The following is a 13,701-nucleotide window of genomic DNA, read 5'->3' on the forward strand; positions in this document are numbered from 1 at the left end:
CCGGTGTGTGGTAGAATTCTTGCCAAGCGTGTTTGAGCTCAAAGAAGTATATCTTTTTTTTCCTCATCAAAACCGATTTTATGTTTATCAGTGGTTGTATATCAAGCAGGGGCACGTTTGTGTGCAGTTTGTTTTGTGATTTCATCGGAACGAATAGGCTAGCTCTCCGCAACGGATTGAAGCGCGCGTCCGTGTGAAGACTGTGCGCGAGCCACAAGAGAACACTGTATCCGCGCTACCGATCACAGCGGCAACGAGCACTTTGATCACTTGATTTAAAAAACAAAACATTTTAGCGCTAGATCGCCTCTTATTTAACAGACGAACGAAATTAATGCTCTGCTAGAGTTAACTGGAGATGTTTTATTTATTTGTATTAGGCTATCCGTGCCGCGAGATGTTTCAAAAGTGGTGGGGACACAATCGACCCTGGCAAAAAATGGTGGGGACATGTCCCACCTTCAAATTACGCCTATGGGTGTGGAGGAGCTTCACCTAGATTTTGCTTTCGTTTTCCGATCATCATCAATTAATTCGTCTCTGACTCGCTAAACGCGGAAGAATAACAACAAACACTTTCGTTTCGTGGGAACTCGCTAAATAGTCGAGAACTTGCTTAACAGCAGTTTCACTCTCGTTTTCGATTTAGGCTGTATATAACGAGAGTGTGTTATTCTGTCCTCGGATGCATAAGACGCTGCTAGAGTCTGAAGGTTTATCCATCAGCCGTGAACATGTTGTGCTACTGGGGAGCGCAGGTCAGAGAATGCTTCGGTCTCTCACAGCCTGACAAAGTCAAACATGGCAAATGTGGAATACGATCCGTGTGTCCGAAATCAGCAGTTCAGGACATGTCAGCTGGAAGGAGTTTTGTTGGATTTATCCGGGATGGGCAAGTCTCGGTCCTGAGATTGCGCGGTGAAAACTGTGATCACGATGGAAAACTAAGTAGGCTATATACTAAATTACACCCTTTTTCATTCATAAAGTTGATATCATTATATAATACTTAACAGATAAAAGTCTTAAATCTTTTATTTTCATGTATAGCCTTATATTTAATAGTAGCCTACATGAGTTGCTATACTGTATAATATTTGTGACTTATGGAATTAATTATAATTATTTAAGTGTCTGTTTGTATGCTATACCTACTGTCTGAACAGAAGTTGAACTGATACAAATATTATTAACTCCAGAGCAACTACAGCTGAAGAAGGACAGAATCAGATCGATTGTCTGTGGAGGAGCTGGTGCCGTTTTTCTTGTTTATGGAGGAAGAGTTCTCATTATGGACAAATCTACTGTGTGCAGGTGTTTATGTAGGCATAACAGTATAAATTACCTTGAATTATAATAACATATGTCTGACAGACAGATTGTCTTTTCTCTGCAGTCCTCTTAAAGGTCTGGAAAACAGGCAGGTGATTCAGATCGCGTGTGGAGACCAGCATTCAATGGCACTAACCAAGGGTATTCACAACCATTTCATCTAACAGCTGCAGTTTTGTTTTAATCTTTTGACTTCTTATGATTGACATGAATTGATAGGCATTTGAGTGTGGATATACACAGCTGTTGTTGGTCTTTCAGATGGTCAGCTGTTTGTATGGGGTGATAACACTCACGGTCAGCTGGGTTTGGAGAAAGAACAGCCCAGCTCTCTGTCAGCTCAACCTGTGAAGAGTCTGTGTGGGATCCCACTGGCTCAGATCAGCGCTGGAGGAGACCACAGCTTTGTGTTGTCTCTCTCTGGAGTCGTGTTCGGATGGGGAAAGAACTCGGCAGGACAGCTGGGCCTCGGAGACACTACAGGTCTGAATGTTTCATCATGTAACTAAATCAGTCATATAAAAGCACATATAAATGCACTACATTTGTGCAATACTGTGTTAAACCTATATTAAAGAATGATGAATTTACTGTTTTTCCACCACAGACAGACACGTCCCAACGGTTGTAAATAGTCTGAACCGAAAGAAAACTGTGTCCATCTCATGTGGAGGGGAACACACTGCCACTCTATCAAAGGTAGTGTTTTGTAATATTTTATATATCCATATTATAAATAATACTATATTTAGCATACAACAAACTGGACAGAAAATGTAATTAATTGTTTGTGTTTCAGGGCGGCACAGTTTTCACATTTGGATCAGGAGGTTTTGGCCAGCTTGGGCACAACTCATTTGAAGACGAACATCATCCGCGGGTGGTTGCTGAACTTTGGGGATCGAAAGTGTCACAGGTCACATGTGGGAGGTAAACTAGACTTTTCATAAGCAATCAGTGTTTCAGTGCAGTAGTGCAGATTTATTTATATTTCTTCACATGGTTATCATGTCTAACGTTTGAGATCAGCTCAGTAATCAGGCATTTGATTCTTTCTTGAATAAAGACGTCACACACTCTTATCAGTTGAATCGTCAAAGCTGATCTATTCATTTGGATGTGGGATGCAAGGGAAGCTGGGAAATGGAGAAATGATTAAGCAGTCTGTGCCTTTCCCTGTGGATCTCTCAACTGGTAATTAAATCATCTTTTAGCAGTAGGCTACTTTCTTAGGAATACTTTTTTTCTCATGATGTTGCTAAACTAAGCTAACTATACTACATTTTTATTGCAAACAGAATGTGATCATGCATATATGATTGAAAAACTGATTGCTGGGGAGAATCATTCCTTTGCCTTGTTTTCCAAGGTACATTACACACATTTATTTTTACAATTAAATTATTGCTCCACTGTGGTTACTTATGTTTTTTATGTATATTGTAGAAACTTGGGAATGAGTCTAAACCAAATCCAAGCAGGATTTTGACATTAGATGACAGAATGATTGACCGATGGGTGTCTGGAAGTGATTCATGGAAAGTGATAAAGAAGTGAGTGTTTAACTCAGTTTTAACAACAGTGCTTCCATTGAGATACTAATGCTTAAGGCACCTGAGTTAGGTCCATGAAATAGTCTTTCTTAACATCTTTCTTAACATAATTAAATCAAGAAATATGTGCCAACGAGGTGTGAATTTTATACAGGAATTAAAATCAATAGACTATAAAAACATTATTTATGTTTTGTTGTTTACAGGGACATAAACAATGTGTTCTCCTCAGCTGCCTCTCTGAATGGAAGTTTCCTCAAAACAAGGTAAATATCCTAATCTGAATTAGGCAGTCTTATGTAGTAGTTCCTCCTTTTTGTGCCTAAAATGACTTAATGCAAGTGTCTGTCTTTGTAGTTGTGATGAACATTATCAGATGTCTGAGGAGCATTGTGGGTTGGATTTTGATCTGGTTAAAACATCCTTTGCGAAGTTATCAAACAATGAAAGGTTGATCTCAGAGGTAATGGTAAATCCAGCATTTACAAAAATGTTCATTACATTTTAAACAATGAGATGCAGTTGATGCTTTTTCATACCTCAGGTGGTGAGGGTAGTTCAACAGAAACTGCTGCCGGATCTGAATCCAAATCCAGCTGGTGTGGAAGCTCTGAGACTTTACCTTCTCCTCCCTGAGCTCATCAGAGGACTCCAGAAACAACAAAGAACTGAACTCACTAAAGCACTGGCCTCCAAAATCCTTGATCTGAATCCTGCTGCTCGCAATCCAGCTGGTGTGGAAGCTCTGAGACTTTACCTTCTCCTCCCTGAGCTCATCAGAGGACTCCAGGAACAACAAAGAACTGAACTTACTAAAGCAATGGCCTCCAAAATCCTTGATCTGAATCCTGCTGATTGCAAGCTGTTAGGTAAAGCTGGAGGACATTTACATCCTTTGTGTTGTTGTCCTTGTTTTATTTGTAATTTTATGTTATATGCATCTTGTATTCTCAGAGATGTACTGGTCCAAACTCCCTGATGATATGCTCAAAAACTTGGTTGACTTATTTCAAAAAGAGTCTGCTATGTTAATTGGCAGGATTTCTGTTGTCAAGATGGACTGGGACATAGCGACACACCTGCCGAAATATGTGCGGATCCTTCAGATGGTCTATCAGGTGCCTTTATTAAACATTAGATCAAAATTAGATCAAAATGAAACATTTAACCATATTATTGTGATAGTAGTTTCAATAACAGTGTTTCTTTTGTAAAGGTCTGCCGCAGTGCCCACAGAGACATCACAAAGAGTGATTTCATCGTTCATGAGGTCAATGGTCTCCTAGATGTGGTGAGAACGAAAACAATTTGAAATTCTACTGGTCAACCTATATGGGCTTTCAATGGCCGATGATGTTACTGTATCATCTACTGCAGGGGTGTCCAATCCCACTCCTGGAGGGCCAATGTCCTGCAGAGTTTAGCTCCAACTTGTCCCAACATTCCTGCTTAGAAGATTCTAGTCATCCTGAAGACCTTGAACACCTTGTTTCAGTTGTGTTTAATTGGGATTGGAGCTAAACTCTGAAGGACAGTGAGGGATTGGACACCTCTGATTTATGGTATATCTTTTTAATATATAGATAAAAGTAAATATGGCAGCAATCACTGTATTTATCATACAAAAATGACTGAAATCACACAATTTATATTTGAAAAAAAAAAAAAACTATCAATTGACAAGATTGTTGTTAGATTTTAGAAGTGACACAAGAGGGCACTACTACTCCTCTTACCCATGGTTATCTGCTGATAATTTCTGTATTGGTTGTGATATATTGATCAACCATTAATTCCCACTATTTTGTTTTCCCCAAATCAACAGCTGCAAACCATCAATGAAGATGCTAATAACATGTGGTTTACCTGGGCTGGACAAATCCAGGCATTGGTGGCACAGCAAAACTACTATAATGTGAGCTCAAGTCTTTTGGCCATATCTGACATGTATGCACATTTCAGATCAAGTAAGAATGATGTTACTATTTCTTCCGTTACAGACAATCTTAAAAAATCTCATATCACTTCCATGCATCTTTAACCTGGAGGCCAAATGTAGCTATATGAAGAACAGAGTATGGAAGGTAATTTTGTCTTGCCCTAAAAAAAATCCTGGAAATTACTTTTGTGTCCATGTACTTTTTAATCACAGAATGAAATGCTTTAATTGCAGGGTTCTTTTGAGCTGACTCTGAGACGCACAGCTCTGCTGGAGGATTGTTTCTCTCAGCTGAGAACAGCCAGAAAGCAACATCTCAGAGGATATTGGCTGGCGGTAAGGAAAACAAAAACCATATTTTGATTCAGTAACATACGTTACAACATACGTTATTTTTTGCGTTCAGTTTTATTATACAAACTGTTACGAGCTTCAGTATGAATTCATTATTTTGGTTATCTAACAGGTGTTTTACACAGAGGATTTGAGAAAAACAGATGTGAACAAGAGAGACCTTTTTCTCAACGTGTTTAAAGAGCTTTGTGCGCCAGAATCTCAGCTGCTCAGGGAGAACGACAGCAATACTTTGAGCTGGTTCCCCACAAAGGTAAGGCAAAGACTTTTCATTAAGTCATGCTAAAGATGTCAATAGTGGTAACAAAGTTTAGTTAAGTCAAGTTACATACCTAAAGCCGGGTGCACACTGTACGATTTATAATAGTCCTTTATGACTGTTGCTGGTCAGACTGTACGAACATGGTCCCCGTTGTTTCACACTGTGGGATCTCAGTTGTCATTAATGTCAAACTGTACAGCAGTCAAGAAAGACGCGTTGAAAATAGACACAGAAGAAGACTTGTAGGAGCCATTTTAATGCAATTATATATTTGTCCACTGGGTGGCATTCTGATAATGGTATATTAGGAGCACATGGGTAATTAGACAACGGGTTTATTGGTAGTGGTGAAGCACACAGTTTTTGACCATGCTAAACATGCACTATGTGCAATATCTTGCAAGAACATGCTGACCATGCTTAATGGATTGTAATGTGTTGGACAGAGCTTAATGGTGCTTAGCCATGCTTAATCCATGCAACAATATGGACTATGGACAATCTGTGCGTTGTGTCTGCAAGGTATCAGAGCCCGTCTACGGAGAGCCTGCCCACTCCCTATTAAGCCCTATTGTACCGAATTTTGGTTGTAGTACCACCAGAGTTCCACTGGGTGCGCTCGCCATGAGTGCAAAATGAATGGGAGTCAATGGGGCTAGACGGCTAAATTTGTCTATTTCACCCGATTGCCGTTGAGAAATCTCAGATCTGATTGTAGATTTTGCAAGTTCAACATGGGTTTTAGGTCGAAAGTTGAATGAACGAGTACTTATGTCGTTTTGATTTCTTACAGGTTGAGTTGTTGTTGCCCATAACACGCTAGCATTCTGCTAATGATGTCAGCATTCTGACGTCATTGACATTTTAAAAAAGACTTTTTAAAGCAAATAAGTGACTCTAAAAAATCTAACACCCAGCAATGTGTAATTTCTTTGCATCTCCTTTCGAATACAACATTCAAATTACTAAACAAAAAATTATATCCTGAGAAAAGTGGATTTTCTGCACTCGTCCTGTGAGCGCCCTCATATGGAATCAGAGTGGAACTGCAACCAGTTCAGAAGCCGGAAGTGTAGTGAGTGAAACTTCTCGCCATATTAGGACTTCATATTTGTATTCTTTGAACTTCAAAGAATGAGACACCACAGGAAGCTAATTTGAAGCAATGTTTATTAATTGGAGCGCAATAAACAAAATACACTGTTACATCTTACATCTGTGTGAACTCATGGAGTTTATACACGTTAATTACTTGCACACTCTGTTACCACCGACATTTTCGGTGACGTGAGCTGCATTTACATTTATTCATTTGGATCTTGGTTTCTCTTGAAAAAAAAAAAAAAAAAAAAAAAAACCCGAAGACGTGTGTGTAGAGCAAGTGGTGGTTTGTTGACTGGTTCTGCTGTCCTATTGGTTTTTGATTTCGTAGAAGTCACACTGCAGGATTGAGGACTGTGAGGATTTGTCAGAATTTTGAGGTAAAATTTGATTGCAATAGTCATTAAACAGCTGTCTGTCAGTGAACATGTCAAATGATCAAAGACTTTGGCCTAGGATTCAAGGAATCGTTTAGGATTCACAAAATTCGTTTAAAACGGATGGCCAAAATCGTACAGTGTGAGACTGGCTTAAGGGGTTAGGGGAGGACCAAGGTCTCAAGACTTTTTTTTTTTAAAGGTGAATTTCTTTTAAAATGCTGTGATGTGCTAGACTCTACAAAAGACATGAGCACAAGGGTCAAACATGTACATCTAGATTGTTTACATAGAAAACAATGGAAACTAGCGCTAATATACCTAATGTCACTTTTGTGTTTTCCCATTTTGTTCTCTTTGGCTTTAACCACTAAGTCTTATTACCCCACTCCAGCTCAGCGTGGAGAAGGAGAAGTACTTCCTGTTTGGGATTCTGTGTGGCTTGGCCTTCAACAACAACTCTGTAGTGAATCTGCCTTTTCCTTTAGCTTTGTTCAAGAAGCTTCTCAATGTCAAACCATGTCTTGAAGACTTGATAGAGTTCAGTCCGGTTCTTGGCAAGTGAGTGTTTTTAAAATCAATGTTATCTTGATTCTCTTGGTATATTTTTGTATAATGACTGCTAAAATGTACTTCCATGTTCTATGTATGTGCTGCTATCTATCATTAAGTAACATTGTTTAATGAATCTGAAACATGATATTCTCAGGAGTTTGCGGTACATCCTGGACTACAGCGATGACGTGAGGGAAATAGGCGCATTATTCACGGTTAGTTTGTTTGATTCTTGCTTTATCATGTGCTGTAATGTAGCTTTTAAAGACATCAGGTCTCATTCACTAATAATTGTGTGGATTATTAAAATTTATACCCACAGTAGTGCTTCTAATGAGAAATGTTCACCTAATTCACACCACATGTGAGTTTATACATATTTTACATAACCATCTCCATATAAGGACTTTCTGCACTCTAAAGGCTAATGATTTCTCTCTGCAGAAACCAGTTAAAAAAAACAGAAAACATAAAAACCAGTTCAAACACAAGAAACACCTTTTACACACACCCAGATTACAGACCTCCCATTAAACAGCTGTACATAACCGGATCTGCATTTTTATGCAGAGGAACCTTGCAGTTTGAGCTAAAACTCGACAATTTCTTTATCTTTTATGATGAAATATATTTAGGATTAATTATCTATGAAATTTCATCTTAAAGGAGAACTCCGGTCAATTTTAACATTGAGCTCATTTTTTTGTACATTTGGAGTGCTGTCAATACAGAGAACAACGACAAAAATCGGTGTTGCCTACACCGAGTTATTCTATTTTTAAAATTTGCACCCTGTTGACTTCAATGGGGCAAGCACTAAACCTGCTTTTAGCCTCTTAACATCCTTGATGTGTCATTACAAGTGCACAGAAAATGTGAGTGATTCCTTCAGAGTGAACACGAGTGAATCTGACTGCAGTAGATGTGAAAGAAATGTATAAAAATGTTATTTAAGCCAGCGCAAATACCTGTTTACATCCTGTTTTCGGGTGAAGTCCAAAGTAGTCGATTGCCGAGTTCACACGCGTAGGTTTAGTACCTATGATCACGCGCGTGAACTCGGGAATCGACTACTTTGGACTTCACCCGAAAACAGGATGTAAACACAGGTATTTGCGCTGGCTTAAAGTCCATGTTGCAGGTTAACCACCACTGTCGATTAATGGGTACATAAATCACTCAAGATATGTATATCATTTTTAAAATGTCATAAAAATGGTTTTAAAGACCAGTTTTTTACGTTTTTGGTATTAACGTTTTTTTTTACGCAATTGGGTGATGACGTCACGTTGGGGAGAAGTGGAGGAAAGCTAGCCTCAGCCTAGTATTATGGTGCGTTCAAGTCATCTCGTATAGATCGTATTTACGAGTTAAACGCACTTGAACGCCACCACAATGTCGTAAATACTTAATAATTAAATGCATGGTCCGAAGAGAATGTGTTGAGAGTTGGTGAAGTGTCCTGGTGAGTTCATTTAGCAACGCAGAAATGAGCACTGGAGCTATTCTACCATAGACTGTAAAAAATAGTCTACGAGCAACAGTGCACTAACGGCACTTTTTTTTTACTGTCATTGAATAGCACCGAGTGAAAAATCAACGTTTTCTTTATATCTAGTAGCAGTGATCATGACGTTAGTTCAGATAAGTACCGCTTACCTTTGTCATAGTGTTGTAGACGTAGTACTGGTAAACTTTGTCTTTGTCATCTACTGTAGAAATAGAAGGCATCATGCTAGCTATATGGGCGTTTCTTAGCGTTTATCTCTTCCTCCGGTGAAAATGTTGTTGCAAACGTAGCCGCCGCGTGTCTGTCGCTGTGTTTGGCAGGTGCTTGTGTGGGCGCCGGCGGTGCCGTCCCTTGGAAACTGCGTTAGAAAGCTTGTGCTGTAGGGAAGTGAGTGCGTTTTGGTCGCTGGTCGAGGAGCTCACCCCGCGACCAGATGTGACGTGCCTCACTCAGCATCCAGTTTTTACACTCAGCACAAACACAGTAGTTCACCATTGTCAATCTACCTACTATATATTTCAATATATTTATCTATCTAGCTGCTAGCTATCTATGCTAACGTTATGCTATCTGCCTGTCTGCCTATCTCTCTCTATACTAGCCTATCTATCTATCTATATCTGTCTGTCTGTCTGTCTGTCTATCTATGTCTATGTTTTTATCTATTTATCTATAATCTGCGCTATCTGAATACTCTCGTCTCGTCTACTAAGTTACTCGTCTCTCTAGTCACTCTCAATGCTCTCAAGGCGGGCTAGCCGGGCTTTATTAAATTCTCTCCCCAACGTGACGTAATGCAATGCATTGTGGTGTAAAGGAGAATTGCAAGCCGCTGTAAGATAGTACCTACTTTTTCGTATTATATTCCGTTTTGTGATACCCAACAACATAAAATACAATGAATAACAGTTTAAATGTTTATTACCAACAAGTAAATTGCACAAATTCGATGAAAAAAAAACCCTGCAACACGGCCTTTAAATAACATCATTTTTATTAATATCTTTCACATCTACTGCAGTCAGATTCACTCGTGTTCACTCTGAAGGAATCACTCACATTTTCTGTGCACTTGTAATGACACATCAAGGATGTTAAGAGGCTAAAAGCAGGTTTAGTACTTGCCCCATTGAAGTCAAGAGGGTGCAAATTTTAAAAATAGAATAACTCGGTGTAGGCAACACCGATTTTTGTCGTTGTTCTCTGTATTGACAGCACTCCAAATGTACAAAAAAATGAGCTCAATGTTAAAATTGACCGGAGTTCTCCTTTAAAGGGGTCATATAATGCCATTTTTGTACAAGCTAATATGATTCTTTAGGGTCTAAATTAAAAGTTTGTAATATACTTTAATTAAAAATTCTCATTAGTATTGTAAGAAAACACAAATTTTACCTGGTCAAAAACAGCTCTGTTTTTCAGCACGCCGTTTAAGTGCATGTGTCTTTAAATGATAATAAGCTTTGCTCACCCCGCCCCTCTGTTCTGTGGGGCGTTTTGACCGACACAACAACACACATGGAGTGTTGCCTTGACAACAGTTGAGGGTATATTTTGAAGAATGGCAGCGGGAGTCTCTGAGGACACTGTGCAACCGTATCAATTTGAACCGGAGTCGGAATTTTGAATTTTGTGTTACCATTCATCTTCATGCAGTTATAACAGTTTTTTTGACATTACTTCTTAATCAGTAACAGACACTGTTATAAACCATCTACAAAAGTAAGCTTAGCGTAGTATTACCACGTTAACTTTAACACCTGTGTACACAGTTTGTAATAACACAATAACCATAACGCGTTGTTCATTATAAACGTGGGATTATGAATTATATTGAGAACGTCGTACATAGAAAACATGCCGTAATGTCCCTGAGTGTAAACCTTGTCCGCATTCATCGTGAAGCGTGCAAGCGATTTGCAAAGATTAATATAAAGATAGATTAATATAAAGGTTAATAAAACTTTACTCACTTCTTCTTCTGGCGGTGCAGCAGGAACACGAATAGTTGGTACCGATCCTTTTTTCAGGAGCAGCTTCTCAGCAAAACCAGCTTTATAACGTTTCTGACCTCGTTTGTAAAGCAGTCTGGTGTGTGAAATGATTTGTGCAAACATGAAAGCATTGCTGTTGATCGTGGGGAATATTCCCTTCGAAAACAAAACTCAGCCACTGCGTCTTCAGCGGTTTGGATTTAGGAACATCAAAATGACTGCTGTGTTCCTTATTACACCCAAGAACAGAACACCACAATCGCTTAGACGCCATTCTGCTAATAGACAGTGCTCCAGCGTATCAACAATGTGGACTATGATGACCCCTCGCTCACGAGCGAGGGCGGGTCTGTGTTGAAACGCTGCTGTCAATCAACAATCGTGGGAGGGACGTCCGACCGTGTGACGTCACTAGGTCGAACGGCTTGATTTGAGACAGGGGAAAACATATAAGGAGATAAAAAAAAAACACTGGATGGATTTTTATCATTTTATGATGGTTGTGTACAGGCACTGCCAACACACATTTCAGTACAATCAACTTGTAAAAGTGCATGTACCATTATATGACCCCCCTTTATGTTTAAAATAAAAAACATTTTTTGGAAATTTTGCACAAAAAATGGTCTGCACACAAGGTTAGTAAATGAGACCCATTATTATTAAAAATACGTTTTTTATTTATTATCTTTCTACATAAGATCACATGGGATGGAACAGAAGTCGAACTGGATCCAGCTGAGCCAGGAAAAGTTGTCACAAATTATAACAGGTCAGGGTTATAGTTTTATAAAATCAAATTTTACTGAGATACCCTGTCACTAAAACATTGTATTATTTTTGCTTAACCTTAATCTTGGACATAGGATAATATTCCATAATCTTGGTAAAATGTATATTTTTTTAAATATAATTTCTGCAACAGAACAGAATTTGTGGACAAGTATGTGGATTATATCCTGAATAAATCAGTAGAGGAAGTGTTTGAAGAATTCAAGAGAGGCTTCTTTAATGCGTGTGACCGATGCTTGGTGGAGATGTTTGAGCCAGAGGAGCTGAGAGGAGTTCTGGTGGGCAATGAGGAATATGACTGGGACATCCTCAAAAAGGTCCACGATAACGCACATATCAAACAAAAGTCAAAACTACTATGCTCTTGACATTGTGAACAACTAAATACTGACTACATATATATTTTCATCATTAGAACACAACATATGAAGGATCATTTAATGCTGAGCATCCAACCATCATCTCCTTCTGGGAGGTGTTTGATGAACTGACACCAAATGAGAAGAAGGCCTTTCTATGTAAGTTCACTAGTGTTTATACTGAATAGTGCTGCTGTGATTGTCTAGTAATTAGTGAAAATGACATTTGTCGAAATGAGTTTAAGAAATCAAAGTAAATTTTTTTGCATCTACTCTGGCTGCTCCTATGCTTTTCAAATTGTGACTTTGTCTTGTTTGCCTGAACACATTCAGAGTGCTTTCAAATAAATCTCTCCCCTGTTTTCCTCTCTGAAGTGTTCATAACAGGGTTTGAGAAAGTGCCCATTCTGGGTATGAGTGCGGTGAAGATGAGAGTGAGATCTCGGTTCGACTTTACTCAGGATCATCTACCAGAAGCCCTTACCTGCCATGCTCTGTTAGATCTTCCTGTTAATCAAAACAAGGAAACACTCAGGGCTAAAGTCATTGAAGCCATCAACCACAAGAGGGGGTTCTGGGAAGAATAAGAGAGATCCTTCTGAGATCATCCGTGGACGCAAGTCACAGATCTAATAACTTGATACTTGATCTTTGATCAAAGCATTAGCAATGTCTTGAACACTGGTGGACCAAACCATTTTTAGGGGGGTATTTAATTAAAGTATTTAAAGGGATATAATGGAATAAAGAAAAAGAAGAACTCTAAAAATAACTAATTTATTGTAATCAACTTGAACTATTTGCAAATAATATTTTTATTTAAAAATATGCACACATTCACTCTTAATTGTATGCCTAATATGTGGAAAATAGCTGTTAATGTTTCTTGTCTTGTCACATTCAGTTATGAATTATATGAATCACATAAATTATGTGGGGGAGACCTGAGATGGTGGAAAGTTTACATTTATATCCGCAAACAGATAAAGATTTCTGTTGGGAAGACCTTTCTGTTTACAGTGCTTTGACACCAGATTGGTTTCTTTTTCAAATGCTATGTAACATGTTGTATTTATGAACTTAATTAAAATAAACATGTCTTAATAATAAAATGTTTGTTTATTTATTTTTACAAACCAAGATTATAGCAATGAAATATTTACATTTTTCCAACACATATTTTTTTCTTGCCTGGTTTGGCTTAAATAATAATAAAAAGGACCAAGCTAAATGTTGGACTCTATATATATATAAAAAAATAGTATAATAAACTAATTCTTTAAATATAAAATCTTTATAAAGAACATAGGGCAAAATGAAAAAGTAGATGAAAAATCCAGTCCTCATCCAATATGACATAGTTTAAGAGAATATAACTAGCATAAGTAAAACTAACAGAAGCATTTCCACAAAATAGTAAGTAAATACCCTGCAAAAATCTAATAAATATATTGTAATAGCCTATATTATATGTATATCAGTGGAATATATTGTCTCTTTTCCATCTTATTTGTTGGTTTTCCATTTCGTGTACATTGACTTAAAATAAAGTTAATCTTCTATAGCCTACTGC

General features: G+C 38.1%; 1 protein-coding gene across 1 annotated transcript; it reads left to right on the top strand.

Annotated features, from left to right (window-relative positions):
- Positions 1-468: 468 nt before the first annotated feature.
- On the top strand, positions 469-13,236 carry herc56.1 (HECT and RLD domain containing E3 ubiquitin protein ligase 56.1). The gene is made up of 24 exons (XM_081360911.1): positions 469-948; positions 1,200-1,314; positions 1,397-1,473; positions 1,594-1,815; positions 1,940-2,031; positions 2,132-2,262; positions 2,399-2,526; positions 2,631-2,701; positions 2,779-2,885; positions 3,092-3,151; positions 3,243-3,348; positions 3,430-3,754; positions 3,840-4,003; positions 4,102-4,176; positions 4,711-4,800; positions 4,886-4,969; positions 5,059-5,160; positions 5,291-5,431; positions 7,313-7,479; positions 7,628-7,688; positions 11,679-11,749; positions 11,903-12,086; positions 12,185-12,287; positions 12,504-13,236. The coding sequence occupies exons 1-24, from the start codon at positions 735-737 to the stop codon at positions 12,713-12,715; spliced, it is 3,102 nt and encodes a 1,033-aa protein (XP_081217037.1). The 5' UTR covers positions 469-734; the 3' UTR covers positions 12,716-13,236.
- The last annotated feature ends 465 nt before the right edge of the window (positions 13,237-13,701 follow it).

The sequence above is a fragment of the Scardinius erythrophthalmus genome (assembly GCF_964197995.2).
Source record: "Scardinius erythrophthalmus genome assembly, chromosome: 3".
Classification (NCBI taxonomy): Eukaryota; Metazoa; Chordata; class Actinopteri; order Cypriniformes; family Leuciscidae; genus Scardinius; species Scardinius erythrophthalmus.